This window comes from Maniola jurtina, chromosome 26, assembly GCF_905333055.1.
Source record: "Maniola jurtina chromosome 26, ilManJurt1.1, whole genome shotgun sequence".
Lineage (NCBI taxonomy): Eukaryota > Metazoa > Arthropoda > Insecta > Lepidoptera > Nymphalidae > Maniola > Maniola jurtina.
Window position 1 is genome coordinate 7,012,646 of NC_060054.1, and position 17,235 is coordinate 7,029,880.

Below are 17,235 nucleotides of genomic sequence, written 5' to 3' on the forward strand. Positions count from 1 at the left end.
ATGTCTGTCGTAGAACCCACGGCCGATGGGGCAGACGTGTTCTGGAGTGGAGACCGCGTACCGGTAAGCGCAATGTGGGACGACCTCCTGCCCGCTGGACCGATGACCTGAAGAAGGTGGCGGGGAGCGGGTGGATGAGGAAGGCGGAGGACCGTGTTTGGTGGCGCGCTCTTGGAAAGGCCTATGTCCAGCAGTGGACGCATTCAGGCTGATGGATGGATGGATACTTACATATACTTAGTCTGTGACTAGAACATAGATTATCTACTAGGCTAGAAGCTTGCTAGAAGTTCCTGATCTGTGGCTAGAAGCAGCCCAGCCCAGGCCCCAGAGCCGTAAAACCAGTTAATTAAAAACGTAGTGATGACATACTCTTTTGCTCTTTGGCAGTTAAGTTAATTTAAAAAAATAATAAATGTGAAACAAAAAATAAAATTAAAGCCTTGGAAATTTAAAATTTTAGAAATGCGGTGCTGTGTGCCCTTCTGCAAAACCACTGCGGAGGTCGTCTCCGAATCCGAGATTTCATTTCACGAGTGAGTGTTTCGTTGTCAACCTTTACGCTTACAACCTAGACGCTTGCGGCTTGGGGCCGTCGACAGGGAGGTCACTGGTCACTGACCCGAGCCAACCCAGGCTCACAGAGTACGTAATCACTACGTCTCTCAGGCTGATCGGAGCACAGCTCAGAACTGCGCGTCCACAAACCGAGCGAGTCTGTATCCAACTCTAGAGCTCCCCTCCAGGCAGAGCTGTTTGCCTTTTGTTTAGTTATGAGTTACACATCATGAAAGCTCCGTGTTAAAGTACAGGGTGTAATTTCCAGGTTCCCCAGTGAAGCGCAGCTCCGTGCTGCTTGGCTCAGAGCCCTCGGCAAACAAGACACTCTCCTGCCAGAACCTGCTGTGGTCTGCTCGCAGCATTTTCTTAACGATGACATTTATGAAACAGAAAGTGGCTCAAGGCGGATTCGTACTGGTGCTGTTCCTTCACCAGTGCTGGTAACTCTTATCAATATTTGATATATAATAGCCTCTTTCAAAGGCTCACCTTAGTACATATGGTTCACATTTCAAGTCCATTTTATGGAAGGTGAAAATGATAATAGAATTACAATACTTTGCACAGGTCTGCATGATATGCCTGGACACTCGCAGCAAGCTGGTTCTGATGAGTAAATACAATTTGGAAGCAGCATATGAACATTTAGTGGGACATCCTGTAAGTTGTATATTTATATCATTCTTAAGACGGCAGTGCACGATTGCTCGAGCTGCCCGTGTGTGGCCGCTCTAAGATGTAACTGTATATGAATTAGTTGTGTTTGTTGCAGTTGTGTGGTCAAGGAAAGCTCAGACAAACGCTTTGTGTGCAATGTGCCCAGAGACTGGTGAACTTTAGCACATTCAGAGACAAGAGCTTGAGAGCGCACTCCCTGATGATGGAGCTACTTGACAGACATGAAGTGGTGAGGAATGTCATGCACTTTATTGTTATATGTAACAGAATGTAAGGGTGCCACCTGCGTCATTTGAGTGTAGTGTAACACTTTACAATGTGATCATTCGTCTAGTCCGTCCGCGTGACATGTTTAGCTGTAGGGTACACGCTCGTTGTGAACATTACACTACGATGACATTTCAGGTCAGTCATCACATTTATGTTAAATTTGCTGAAAAGCATGAACTGGTTTCAGATAACAATACGACATGTCAAACTGATAAGCCGCGTAAAACATCAACTACAGTCTGACATGGTCTCGGCAGTGTCGGAGCCCGACCACTGCCACGCGCACATAGCACACTCCGACGCGGACGGACGGACAGAACTAGACGCGACTGCCGCAACTGATGAAGCAGTTGCAGTGAAACGGGAAGTTGAAGACTGTGGAGATGATGAAGACGAGCCAGCCGCGGCCGAAACACAGGCTCCCGCCGCGTACGTGCCACATGTGACAAGCTGATGCTAAGTAGTATTTGTAGTTAACTGAGTTTAAGTTCAGCAAAAAAAACAGAGGCTAAAATCATGTAATTAGGATATCTATCAATTTTTAGGATTCCATACCTCAAAAGGACAAACGGAACCCTTATAGGATAATTTTTTTGTCTGTCTGTCTGTCAATCCATTGGTGACTCAGTTTTATTGTAGCATGTTTGTATTTACTGTACGTATATCGAAAAACATTATACAATACACATACATACATTGAAACTCGATGCTATTGGAACCCTCGTCCGCGGCTTGGCTATTTGATTTGCTACATTATGCACATGTTGCATATGTACCATATAACATTAGGTTTATCCTTTCAGGCACATTATTCCCAAGCTGGAGTCATCAGGAGACCATCATCAGCTTTTGGGTAAGACAACTTCACATGCATTTAAGCTCCTATGTTGGGGCAGATATTTTAGTTTTCTGTATTCAATAAATTAAAACTAAATACTTATGATGGAACCAGCTCATCTGTCCGTATGGAATATGGACATTCCATAATATTAGTGTGGAAGTATTTGTTAAATATGGAGTTATTGTTTCAGTCGCTCCATCGGCACCACTCGCGACCAATCACAGAGACGGAGAACAACCTACTGATACAGACGACGAGTTGGATATATTGTCTTTCGAAAATAGTACAAACATTTATGAATATTCAAGGGATTCCCAGGACTCTGTACTAAAACCAAAGGAATCAAGTGATGATATAAATTTTCGAACGAGACAAATTAATGATCTCACAAAAAACAAACACAATTTACAGGATATATCCGGTACACAGTTAGGAAACTATACTGACCAGGCACAGTATATCTGTGACGTTTGCCAAAAGATATTTCAACGGAAAAGTTCCTTAGTTACCCACATTAGGGCGCACACCTACACAAACACTTCCTCATTTAAGTTAAGAGAGCGCAAATTCACTCAAAACAGCACGTCATCGAGCCCCAGGAGGACTCACACTGGCGAAAAGCCTTTTGTGTGTAAGTTGTGCGATCATAAATGTACACACAATAGTAATTTAGTGAGTCACATGAGGACTCACACTGGCGAAAAGCCTTTTGTGTGTAAGGTGTGCAATTATAAATTTACTCAAAATGGTCATTTAGTGAGGCACATGAGGACTCACACTGGCGAAAAACCTTTTGCTTGTAAGTTATGTAAGTACAAATGTACAACAAACAGTGATTTAGTGAGCCACATGAGGACTCACACTGGCGAAAAGCCTTTCGCTTGTAAGTTATGTAAGTACAAAGGTACAAGAAACACTCATTTAGTGAGTCACATGAGGACTCACACTGGCGAAAAGCTTTTCGCTTGTAACTTATGTAAGTACAAATGTACAACAAACAGTAGTTTAGTGCAGCACATGAGGACTCACACTAGCGAAAAGCCTTTCGCTTGTAAGTTCTGTAAGTACAAATGTACAACAAACGGTAATTTAGTGAGACACATGAGGACTCACACTGGCGAAAAGCCTTTTGTGTGTAAGTTGTGCCATTATAAATGTACACTAAATAGTCATTTAGTGACGCACATGAGGACTCACACTGGCGAAAAGCCTTTTGTGTGTAAGTTGTGCCATTATAAATGTACACTAAATAGTCATTTAGTGACGCACATGAGGACGCACACTGGCGAAAAGCCTTTTGTGTGTAAGTTGTGCCATTATAAATTTACTCAAAATGGTCATTTAGTGAGGCACATGAGGACTCACACTGGCTAAGCACCTATTTTAAGCTTTTGCTTGTAAGTTATCTATTTATTTTACAAGACTAGATTACAGTGCATGTGTTATGATTGTAAACTATATAATGCAGCGGCTATACTCACGTCGTTGTTGTTTCGTGCTTTAGTGGCTTTCGGTAGCGCCGCCACGGCACAGTTTACTTCGCCAATGTCGCGTAGCTTGAAGAAGACACGAAGCAGGTTGCTCGGCTTCAGAACTACTGTACTATTGAATTTTCCCAGTACGCGGCTCAATAGTTAGGTTATTGTTAGTACTTATTTGAATTTGGTCGATGTAAGTCCGCCTTGTCTCAACCGCGACGCGCAGCGAGCGGAGTTCCTATGAAAGAGGACCCCGGATGGGTTCCAAACTAGTCGGGCTTACACCGACTAAATGCGTGAGTATACTGTATAGCCGGTACATTCTATAAATGGAAATCACTCACGATAGTTCTGAGCTAATTGCTAAATCACTACATTGTAACGGCTTTGTGCACTCATCCGTGTTCGGTTCGTTTCTGGTTTCTGTGATTATAAATACGTACTCATTTGATTCGTATTTTGACGGATCTGTCAAATCACGGAGGAGTGCACAAACGCCCTAACGTGCCCTAACTCTAGAGGGCCGTACCAGGCTTCGAGCACGCGACGTAGTTATAATACTATACAGGTGTAACCAGAACGCTAGCAAAAACGAAGACAGGTGATATAGTAGGTACTGATAAGGTATCACAAAAAAAACCTGTATTTTTAAGATTTAGGTTATTTTAAATCCCGAGGGAACTGATTTTCAGCGATAAAAAGTAGCCTATGTCACTCTCCAGGACTTAACTAATACCTAAGTATTTAACTGTTATGTTACTTAGTTTAAGTAAAATAACAATGATGTTTTGAATGAAGATAATGTTAAATGTAAGTTCTATTATAAATGTAACCTACTTTGTAATATGATAGAAATTAATTTTATTTTTGTAATAAAATATGTATACTACCTACCCACTGTTGCAGTTTCATTTCAGCAGCCTGTCATCACATCAATTAATCTATACATATAATAAAATTGTAGAAAAGTGGTGTCTATACAATGGAAATATATAAAAAAAGTAGCAGGGGTTGTTATTATATCGATGCCGAACCCGAATTTGTAATTAATTTTATTTCATGTCAATCGGTTCATAAATAAAAAAGTTATGTCAATTTAAAGAATCACGGCGAACATTTATAACGTACAGAGTACGTACTACACGCCTCGCGCCTGAGCGTCCGTGGCTATATAAAGCGCGCTGAGAGCCATTCCACGCGAACGAAGTCGCGGGCACAGCTAGTTACCTAATCAATAAATTCTCAGTTATTTTCGAAAACTATTTCGTGGTTGGAACTCAGCTGCTACGGAACTGTTCCATGGTTAGATCATAGACCTATAGAGCAATAGCGCACGAGCGGCCAAGTCGCAGCGGCCATCGAGATGCAAACATTAGTATGAAATCGCCATAGAGCACTCAACTTGGGCCGCAAATGCGTCCGTCGCTTCGATCTCGCTGGCCGCTGCGGCTTGGTGTGGCCGCTGGCCGCTGCGGCCACTGAGATCAATGGCATTGTAGTTAAATCACCGGTGTGCGCGCACTAGCCGCGGCGGCCGCACGTTTTGTGGAACTACAGCGTGATTAGTGATCATCGCGCTTCAGTAGGTATTACCCGGTGATTGATGGACTTAATTTTCTTAACAGTTCTTCAAACGAAGACTTGCTCATCCGAAAATAATTAAATTGTCATCATATTGCTGAAGGTCGGTGAAATAAGTATGAAATAACCCCTTTGTTCGCCTTTCACGTAGCAAGGGATGAACCCATCGATGGATGAACCCAATATTTTTCCCTTTTTTTCCGCTTCTTGCTTATAAGATACAAAAGCATTGCTATTTCCTCAACGTCCATTTTGAAGCGCGCTGTATGCGCAACTGACGATCGTAGCCGCGGTTTTGGCCGCGTTGCAAATCGCAACCTCTGCGGCCGGGCCGCGCGTCGTGGTCGCGCTGCCAGTCTGCTAGTGCGCTATTGGGCATAGAGTTAGATATTTTAATCTTCGCATTTTTGAGAATATGGAAGAAATGTAGTTGCAGGGGTCCGCCGGAATCAGCTAAATTTTGAAAGTGGTCTATGAGAAAAAGTCTGGGAACCTCTAGGGTATAGAGCACAGGTTTTAAAATTTCAATTTTCAAAAAAAAAAAAAATGAATACCCGGCTGAGTTTGTAGTGGACTCTTCTCAGACTTGGGCGCGTTTGGAACCCTCGTAGCTTTAGTTTTAAGTTACATAATTAATTATCACCACTATATCGTACAAAAACTATTTTGACCATCAAAAGGAGTACAATTGGATCTATGTACTTTGAATAAATGATTTTGACTTTGACTTTGCTCTAAACTCAGTCTAGCACATTGAAATTTTTAAATATATATTTGAACTGGGTGGCAACTAACTCGCTTTCTCATCTCTGTGTTTGTTAGTTTGAACGGTAGAAATTTTGCAATCGATTTTAACTTCCCAAGCAGCTATGAAGTTGAGACTTGGAAGTTTTCCGTTTTCCTTTTAAATCTCACAAGTATTGGTACTATACGTCTTGTAAGATTTAAAGGTAAATAGTATAATTATTTTATAATTTTAGTCCGTTTTAAATACTTACCTAATAGTAATAGATATTATTTAAAAATTCTTTGCAATTCAATAGATAAGATAGGTACCTGTAAATTAAAAGAACAAAAACACAAAAAATTGTTTTTATATGAGTATAATTAAAAGACTTCATAAAGTACATAAAGATAATGGGTACAGTTTATTATCTAGGCTAGATATCCCTAAATGTAAATACTAATTCAAATAAACATTATATAACATTAAGAATTAATATTATTTAATTGAGTTTAAAACTTTCGAAATTAGACTTCCATATTAAGTCCATATTGTGATTTTCACGTGCTATTTTTAAAACTTAGTAAAAAAAACCAAAAATTAATTTTAAAAATGGCAGAACAGCAGAAAGTGAAGCAAGAAGAAGTTGAGCGACAAAAACTTCCTCGGATCCTAGAAGACGATGATGAATTCGCGGAAGAAGCATCAATGATCAGACACAGAAGCGGGCAGACAGCCTGACGACGCGGACGTTGACGAAGAAATGTGGGAGTCCGACTGGGAAGAAGACCACGTCGAGGACTTGTTCACCAGGGCGTTAGATCAAGACCTCAAAAAAATCCACGAAGATTCGAAGAAATCCAAAACGATGAAGGAATCCGAAACGAAGAAGGAATCCGAAACGAAGAAGGAATAATAAAATAACACATAATAGTTATTACCATAAACTATCTAGTCAATAAACTAAACTAAATTTTATAAACTACTAGCTGACCCGACAGACTTCGTCCTGTCAAAAAGATTTGTAATGTGGCAGTTTTTGTGCCTACGTATTTTAAAAAATTCTCCTGAACAGAACCGTCACCCTTTTTTTTTTTTTTTTTGTTGACGCTGGGGAATGCATTTACGCATCCCCCCCGGAAGCTAGCCAGCCAGCCGTGAGGCAGCCAGCCAGCTAAGGGAGGGTATGTGGGACTCGCCGGCCGAGAGGCGGCCGGAATACCCACTAAACCCCAGCGGCGCTACTGCGCGTCGCCTGGCGACTGGGTCACGGGAACGGCCGAAGCAAACAACCGCGACCCAGCCAGCGACGTCTGCCGAGGCAGACCCTCCACCGGAGACCTGCTCGGTCCCCAACACCGCACCTCCGTGACGCACCAACGAAGTGCGTCCCCCGACCTTGGGACGCGCACGTCACCCGCGTCCCATCCGCCGCTTCGTCCACTGTGCCCTCTGCTAGTCAGAGGGACACGCGGAGAAACCTCCCCCCCTGCCAGGTCATTAGCCATAGCCAACAATATCTCCGAAGAGAAATTATTAGCCATGTTACCGGGGCGCACCGGCCCGAACACTGCTCTTCCCCTCGGACGCATCCAAAAGGGACCAGCAGCATCCAGGCACACTGGGAGGTTACCTGGCTGGTGCCCCAAAACCGTCACCCTGGTGATAGGGCGTTGTGAATAAAAAATAATTAAATAAAACATATATAAGGATTTAAAAGTAAGTAATCGCTTTATTGTTAATCATGTGAATCATAATTATTATTATTATCATTGTAGTGCTTTGTGGTATACGATGTTTTTTGTTTGATTACCTGGCGCATAGATAAACAAATCTGATGGTTTTTCAACACGGGAACAGGCAACATACAATTGACCATGTGAGAAACATGGGTTTTCTAGATTAATACCACAAACACTTAATGATTGCCCCTGGGACTTGTTTATAGTCATAGCAAAAGCAAGCCGCACTGGAAACTGTAGTCGTTTAAACTCAAATGGCACATCAGTCGGAATCATTGGGATGCGCGGTATGAGAACATCTTCTCCTTTATACTTTCCTTTGAGTATAGTTGCTTCTATCACATTGTTTAGTAATTTTTTTATCGCTAACCGTGTACCGTTGCAAAGACGCGGCTGGTTGATATTTCGCAACATTATAACCACCGATCCAACCTTTAATTGAAGATTGTGAGGTGGCAATCCTGGCAAATCCAGCGAGTTTAAAAATTCCGGTGGATAGTTGACTACATCATCTTGATTAGTAGCCGAATCAACTGATTTATATATCCTCAATTCGCCTGTAATTTGTTCTTGAATTTTGAAATTTAATTCATTTACATCTATGTTTTTTGCAGCCAGTATAGCTCGTTCGCTCAACCAATCATGGTTTCTGTAATTTTGAGAAACATCTGGAAACACCTTCTGAATAAGTTCATCTTTTGATCGAGTTAACTGACAAAAACTTTGAGGAAAGTTAATGCAGCCAGTCAACATGTCTATAGGAAATTTGCCATTACCAATGTCAATGAGTTGTTTAGAGAATATGTTTCCAGATTGGTCATTTTGCAACTCGACACGCATATTCTTGCTTAAATGAAGTACTTTGACATGTTTCCACAAATTGGAGGACTTTAGACATGCATTGAGTTCATCAGCTGGCGTTGATCGTGGAATCACTGGCAATGTTTGACGAAAATCTCCTGCTAATAAAATCATTGCACCACCAAATCGGTTATTATTGCTCCGTAGATCTTTTAAAGTTCTGTCTAAAGCCTCCAAAGATTTTTTATGTGCCATCGTGAATTCATCCCAAACAATCAATTTACATTGCTGCAAAACCTTTGCCATTGCAGAGTTCTTCGAGACGTTGCAGGTTGGAGTTTCATTGCTTTGCATATTTAATGGCAATTTTAGTGCTGAATGGGCTGTTCGACCACCTTCAAGCAAAGTTGCTGCGATTCCCGACGAAGCGAGTGCGAATTGTTGCTAATATTAATGAAATCAAAAAAGTTTTTCCTGTACCACCAGGTTAGGTAACAGACAACTTTTTTTTTTTTAAATTTGATATGACTTGAAGTCAAATCCTTTTAAGCCGTACGAATTGTTTTATTTATTTAAAATTTGTATATTAAAAATAATAAAACACTGTTGGTAACGCGATTTTTGTTTGACTGATGTAATGACGTGGAAACTGATGCATTTTATCTCGCGTGCCGAAACTAATACAAAAGAAACGCGAGTTTCGGAACGCGACATTAAACTCCTCCAACTATGTATTCTGTGCTCCAACGCACACACGCACATTGTTTTGATAGATATGATCTTTGACGTTAGGAACACACCTACATTGCTTAGACAACAGTGAGTGCTTGTAATTTAATATGAACTTTATACCATAGCAATAAAGCTCAAATTGACTACGTTTTAGTTAGAAATCATTTGTATGGGAAAAAGAAAAGGGCTATTTTTAGGGTTTTTCCAGCAATAATTCTAATTTTTCTCGCCGTAAAAACCATCCTTGAACTTCAACGAACATTTTAAAAAAAGATTTGGCCAAATTGGTCCAGGCGTTGTTGAGTTATGCGCTTACCAACACATTTTGCGATTCATTTTTATATTATAGAGATAATGCCCGGGCTACACGAGGCTAGTTTTTTAGGGTTCCGTAGCCAAATGGCAAAAAACGGAACCCTTATAGATTCGTCATGTCTGTCTGTCTGTCCGTCCGTATGACACAGCCACTTTTCTCCGAAACCATTAGAACTATACTGTTGAAACTTGGTAAGTAGATGTATTCTGTGAACCGCATTAAGATTTTCATACAATAATAGAAAAAAAAAAAACAGATTTTTGGGGGTCCCCATACTTAGAACTGAAACTCAAAATATTTTTTTCCATCTAACCCATACGTGTGGGGTATCTATGGATAGGTCTTTAAAAATGATATTGAGGTTTCTAATATCATTTTTTTTTCTAAACTGAATAGTTTGCGCGAGAGATACTTCCAAAGTGGTACAATGTCCCCCCCCCCCCCCCCCTGTAACTTCTAAAATAAGTGAATGATAAAACTAAAAAAATATATGATGTACATTACCATGTAAACTTTCACCGAAAATTGGTTTGAACGAGATCTAAAAAAATTAAAATGTGTTTAAATTTTCAAAGTAAGATAACTATACCAAGTGGGGTATCATATGAAAGGGCTTTGCCTGTATATTCTAAAACAGATTTTTATTTATTTTTATCCATGATAGTTTTTGATTTATCGTGCAAAATGTTAGAAAATTACCCGAGTACGGAACCCTCAGTGCGCGAGTCTGACTCGCACTTAGCCGGTTTTTTCAAGCTAGGATAGCAAGCTAGTGTCAGTAAGCTACCAAGTTAGTACTTCTGGCCTCGTGTTGACAAAACTAGCTTCATTTCTACGCTAGTAAACTAGTTGACAAGCCGACAGTTTTTAATAGAATGGAGTTCTATTTTTTAGGCTAGTAGCGCCCCCCACCACTGATTTTACTATCCTGGCTTGTGTACTAGCTTCATGTGGGCGGCGAAGCTAATTTTCAGTTGACTCGTAAGCAGTAACCACGAGTTTTGTTTGTTTTTCTCCGCGACGTGTTTTTGAGATTTTAAGATGCCCAAACTAAGTAGGGAGATTAATTTAAAGTTCGTACAACTTTACCGTGACCATGAATGTCTGTGGAACGCCATCCTTCCAAGTTATAAAGACAAATGTAAACGTGATTCAGCGCTACAAAAAATGTGTGACGAATTAAAGGCGATGGATATTGATATGACTATCAAATAGGTAAAAAGTAAAAAAGAAAATCTAGTGTGATCTCCAGTTTTATTCTTGCAGGTAGCGCCTGTCTCATAATTGTATCCATTTGTTGTATTTTTGGCATCACAAGACTCAACAAAATATCGATCTGTGTTTCCTACCAATTACAATCCGGGTATCACCAAGCCGCAGCGGCCAGCGAGATCGAAGCGACGGACGCATTTGCGGCCCAAGTTGAGTGCTCTATGGCGATTTCATACTAATGTATGCATCTCGATGGCCGCCGCGACTTGGCCGCTCGTGCGCTATTGCTCTATAGGTCTATGATCTAACTATGGAACAGTTCCGTAGCGGCTGAGTTCCAACCACGAAATAGTTTTCGAAAATAACTGAGAATTTATTGATGTGATGACAGGCTGCTGAAATTAAACTGCAATAGTGGGTAGGTAGTATATACATATTTTATTACAAAAAATAAAATTAATTTCTAACATATTACAAAGTAGGTTACATTTTTATAATAGAATTTACATTTAACATTATCTTCATTTAAAACATCATTGTTATTTTACTTAAACTAAGTAACATAACAGTTAAATACTAAGGTATTAGTTAAATCCTGGAGAGTGTGAACTCTTAAAAATACAGGTTTTTTTTTTTTGTGATACCTTATCAGTACCTACTATATCACCTGTCTTCGTTTTTGCTACCGTTCTGATTACACCCTGTATAGTATTATAACTACGTCGCGTGCTCGAAGCCTGGTAGTGGTAATGTACGGCCCTCTAGAGTTAGGCCACGCTAGGGCGTTTGTGCACTCCTCCGTGATTTGACAGATCCGTCAAAATACGAATCAAATGAGTACGTATTTATAATCACAGAAACCAGAAACGAACCGAACACGGATGAGTGCACAAAGCCGTTACAATGTAGTGATTTAGCAATTAGCTCAGAACTATCGTGAGTGATTTCCATTTATAGAATGTACATTGTACCGGCTATACAGTATACTCACGCAATTAGTCGGTGTAAGCCCGACTAGTTTGGAACCCATCCGGGGTCCTCTTTCATAGGAACTCCGCTCGCTGCGCGTCGCGGTTGAGACAAGGCCGACTTATCGACCAAATTCAAAAAAGTACTAACAATAACCTAACTATTGAGCCGCGTACTGGGAAAATTCAATAGTACAGTAGTTCTGAAGCCGAGCAACCTGCTTCGTGTCTTCTTCAAGCTACGCGACATTGGCGAAGTAAACTGTGCCGTGGCGGCGCTACCGAAAGCCACTAAAGCACGAAACAACAACGACGTGAGTATAGCCGCTGCATTATATAGTTTACAATCATAACACATGCACTGTAATCTAGTCTTATAAAATAAATAGATAACTTACAACCAAAAGCTTAAAATAGGTGCTTAGCCAGTGTGAGTCCTCATGTGCCTCACTAAACTACTGTTTGTTGTACATTTGTACTTACATAAGTTACAAGCGAAAGGCTTTTCGCCAGTGTGAGTCCTCATGTGACTCACTAAACTACTGTTTGTTGTACATTTGTACTTACATAAGTTACAAGCGAAAGGCTTTTCGCCAGTGTGAGTCCTCATGTGTCTCACTAAATTACCGTTTGTTGTACATTTGTACTTACAGAACTTACAAGCGAAAGGCTTTTCGCCAGTGTGAGTCCTCATGTGGCTCACTAAATCACTGTTTGTTGTACATTTGTACTTACATAACTTACAAGCAAAAGGTTTTTCGCCAGTGTGAGTCCTCATGTGCCTCACTAAATGACCATTTTGAGTAAATTTATAATTGCACACCTTACACACAAAAGGCTTTTCGCCAGTGTGAGTCCTCATGTGACTCACTAAATTACTATTGTGTGTACATTTATGATCGCACAACTTACACACAAAAGGCTTTTCGCCAGTGTGAGTCCTCCTGGGGCTCGCTGACGTGCTGTTTTGAGTGAATTTGCGCTCTCTTAACTTAAATGAGGAAGTGTTTGTGTAGGTGTGCGCCCTAATGTGGGTAACTAAGGAACTTTTCCGTTGACATATCTTTTGGCAAACGTCACAGATATACTGTGCCTGGTCAGTATAGTTTCCTAACCGTGTACCGGATATATCCTGTAAATTGTGTTTGTTTTTTGTGAGATCATTAATTTGTCTCGTTCGAAAATTGATATCATCACTTGATTCCTTTGGTTTTAGTACAGAGTCCTGGGAATCCCTTGAATATTCATAAATGTTTGTACTATTTTCGAAAGACAATATATCCAACTCGTCGTCTGTATCAGTTGGTTGTTCTCCGTCTCCGTGATTGGTCGCGAGTGCCGAAGGAGCGACTGAAACAACAAGTCCATACTTAACCCATATTTACACACTAATATTATGGAATACGGACAGATGAGCTGGTTCCATCATAAGTATTTAGTTTTAATTTATTGAATACAGAAAACTAAAATATCTGCCCCAACATAGGAGCTTAAATGCATGTGAAGTTGTCTTACCCAAAAGCTGATGACGGTCTCCTGATGACTCCAGCTTGGGAATAATGTGCCTGAAAGGATAAACCTAATGTTATATGGTACATATGCAACATGTGCATAATGTAGCAAATCAAATAGCCAAGCCGCGGACGAGGGTTCCAATAGCATCGAGTTTCAATGTATGTATGTGTATTGTATAATGTTTTTCGATATACGTACAGTAAATACAAACATGCTACAATAAAACTGAGTCACCAATGGATTGACAGACAGACAGACAAAAAAATTATCCTATAAGGGTTCCGTTTGTCCTTTTGAGGTATGGAATCCTAAAAATTGATAGATATCCTAATTACATGATTTTAGCCTCTGTTTTTTTTGCTGAACTTAAACTCAGTTAACTACAAATACTACTTAGCATCAGCTTGTCACATGTGGCACGTACGCGGCGGGAGCCTGTGTTTCGGCCGCGGCTGGCTCGTCTTCATCATCTCCACAGTCTTCAACTTCCCGTTTCACTGCAACTGCTTCATCAGTTGCGGCAGTCGCGTCTAGTTCTGTCCGTCCGTCCGCGTCGGAGTGTGCTATGTGCGCGTGGCAGTGGTCGGGCTCCGACACTGCCGAGACCATGTCAGACTGTAGTTGATGTTTTACGCGGCTTATCAGTTTGACATGTCGTATTGTTATCTGAAACCAGATCATGCTTTTCAGCAAATTTAACATAAATGTGATGACTGACCTGAAATGTCATCGTAGTGTAATGTTCACAATGAGCGTGTACCCTACAGCTAAACATGTCACGCGGACTGACTAGACGAATGATCACATTGTAGTGTTACACTACACTCAAATGACGCAGGTGGCACCCTTACATTCTGTTACATATAACAATAAAGTGCATGACATTCCTCACCACTTCATGTCTGTCAAGTAGCTCCATCATCAGGGAGCGCGCTCTCAAGCTCTTGTCTCTGAATGTGCTAAAGTTCACCAGTCTCTGGGCACATTGCACACAAAGCGTTTGTCTGAGCTTTCCTTGACCACACAACTGCAACAAACACAACTAATTCATATACAGTTACATCTTAGAGCGGCCACACACGGGCAGCTCGAGCAATCGTGCACTACCGTTTTAAGAATGATATAAATATACAACTTACAGGATGTCCCACTAAATGTTCATATGCTGCTTCCAAATTGTATTTACTCATCAGAACCAGCTTGCTGCGAGTGTCCAGGCATATCATGCAGACCTGTGCAAAGTATTGTAATTCTATTATCATTTCCACCTTCCATAAAATGGACTTGAAATGTGAACCATATGTACTAAGGTGAGCCTTTGAAAGAGGCTATTATATATCAAATATTGATAAGAGTTACCAGCACTGGTGAAGGAACAGCACCAGTACGAATCCGCCTTGAGCCACTTTCTGTTTCATAAATGTCATCGTTTAGAAAATGCTGCGAGCAGACCACAGCAGGCTCTGGCAGGAGAGTGTCTTGTTTGCCGAGGGCTCTGAGCCAAGCAGCACGGAGCTGCGCTTCACTGGGGAACCTGGAAATTACAACCTGTACTTTAACACGGAGGTTTCATGATGTGTAACTCATAACTAAACAAAAGGCAAACAGCTCTGCCTGGAGGGGAGCTCTAGAGTTGGATACAGACTCGCTCGGTTTGTGGACGCGCAGTTCTGAGCTGTGCTCCGATCAGCCTGAGAAACGTAGTGATTACGTGCTCTGTGAGCCTGGGTTGGCTCGGGTCAGTGACCAGTGACCTCCCTGTCGACGGCCCCAAGCCGCAAGCGTCTAGGTTGTAAGCGTAAAGGTTAACAACGAAACACTCACTCGTGAAATGAAATCTCAGATTCAGAGACGACCTCCGCAGTGGTTTTGCAGAAGGGCACACAGCACCGCATTTCTAAATTTTCAAAATTTAATTCTAAGGTTTTAATCATAGAGTATGTAATCACTATGGTTTTAATCCACAGACCAGTAATCTACGTCACGGTAATGGTATGTACAGTATTCCAACTTCATACAAACGGACGAAACCCGAGCTATACCTACGCACCTCGATGTCGGCAGGCGCTCGACACGCAGACAGTCGCGATTGTGCCGCAGTGACGAACGGGCGGTGTTTTGTTTTTCTAACAATAACCGCGCGATTTTTTCGTTGTATGTGAAACCCGATCAAAGAAGCCATAATTTCAGCTCTGAATGTCGGTATTTAAGGTACCGGGACTACAATAAGATTAATTCGCAAACTTTTTTGATTGTACCCAGCGATGATTTTGTGGAATATATACAAAAAATTGAGAAAATGTTCCGAACTTCATTTAAAACCAAATATATAAATTGTAAAGTAGCCACAGGTGTCTATAACCAAGTAAAAGATATTTATTCCTTTTTCTCTATCTTGCCCATGTTCCCCAAAACAATTTTTGATTAAAAGCTTTATAGGGATGCGGATTTTTTAAACTTTAAAATTTAATAATTCGTAACGTTCGTTTAATTTCCTAATTCTCAGTCGAGGCGCAAATATAAACATGGTTTTTTAATTAAATCTACCAATCAAAAAACAACACGCATTTTTATTGAACATTTCCTATGCAATTCACAAAGTATTTTATTTGTTTATATCAAAAAAGTATATTTACAATCACAAAACTAGATGGAAACACAAAGTAGGCAAATGTAATTAAACTACTGGAGGCGGGCAGCCCTACCGCATGTTTACGTACCGCGCAACTGTAGGTATTTATTTCAAAGAAACGGCCGAGTTAGAATACTGTATAGATAATATTACCGTGTCTACGTCAAGAGACATAGGTATTGAAAAACGGAGCAACAATAATTGTGACACTTCCATTCTACGCGATATTGGCGTTGAATGAACGCCATGGACTACCTTCATCCAAGGCATGGACGTATTATAATAGCTTTATGATGAACGGACTAGTCCAACGGTTAAAGACTCATCGACGATTCGACGGTCCACCGTCCATGCGTTATCACTTATCTAGTCGAATTATTAGACGGGTAAATGGACGCCAACTGTAGTCTTTGATGGACGCATTGTCAGCGTCACACAACCGCAACGCGACCGCGACGGATACCGTTCAATTTGAATGATTTGAACTGGATGAAAACGTCACGTCGCAGCGACGACTAGTCGACGAATTCAACTAGTTGCTCGACTAGTCGATGAACGTCCATGAGCGGTCTAGCCTCGTTTACGGAAATGCGTCGACGACCCATCGCTATGGCGAAGTGCATTGTGCAGGTGTGGCACTAGTCACTACTAGAAGAAGAATAAATCAAAGAGGACTTCGTCTGTATTGGTGTTAGCTGGCGGGCGTGCTCTGCCTTTTTGCAGTGTTTTTTTTTTTTTGTTAAAACTGACTGGAAAGCGCTCTAAGGGGGTGCCGTACGTGTGTCGGCGAGCGCCGGCACAGACGGGGTCCATACTTGTATAGTTTAACTAACTTGTTACAAATAACTACAAACTTGACATTGGCTAATCTTTGTAAAGCCAGACGAAAGAGAAAAAAAAATAATCAAAGAGTATGTAATCACTATGTTATAGAATATAATGAAAACGTATGAAAATGGATGGCATAGGGTCATGAGACCGGCCTGCCCGCGAAATTCAAATTTAATTTGGTTTTTCGCAATTTGTAAACTAATACGACAACGTAGGCTTATGGTTATTTTATTTGCGACAATGGCAATATTATCCTCACAGGTTTATATAAAAATCTTTACTTGAAAAGGTCCAGTTTAAGAAATAAATTAAAGTATCGACTATTCTCACAAATTAGTAACCCTATACATCGA

General features: G+C 40.9%; 1 protein-coding gene and 1 long non-coding RNA gene across 5 annotated transcripts in view; one reads left to right on the plus strand and one right to left on the minus strand.

Annotated features, from left to right (window-relative positions):
- The window catches only part of LOC123878314 (zinc finger protein 436-like), a 382,404-nt gene extending 366,164 nt beyond the window's left edge, over positions 1–16,240 (minus strand). For 3 of the 4 annotated variants that reach the window (XM_045925473.1, XM_045925472.1, XM_045925475.1), the window contains exons 1-3: positions 16,205–16,240; positions 15,244–15,395; positions 14,779–14,953 (exon numbers count right to left, since the gene is read on the minus strand). In XM_045925473.1, the coding sequence (XP_045781429.1) occupies positions 14,779–14,953; positions 15,244–15,395; positions 16,205–16,225 (348 nt within the window). In that variant the 5' untranslated portion in view covers positions 16,226–16,240. Of the gene's footprint in view, positions 1–11,405; positions 13,255–13,419; positions 13,470–13,843; positions 14,086–14,311; positions 14,447–14,558; positions 14,652–14,778; positions 14,954–15,243; positions 15,396–16,204 lie in introns of those variants that run through there. The other variant, XM_045925477.1, reaches the window with a different exon arrangement.
- Positions 3,645–12,664, plus strand: LOC123878402. Its single transcript, XR_006798817.1, has 3 exons — positions 3,645–3,968; positions 8,999–9,000; positions 12,652–12,664. It is a non-coding gene; the product is annotated as an uncharacterized LOC123878402 (long non-coding RNA).
- Positions 16,241–17,235: the final 995 nt, after the last annotated feature.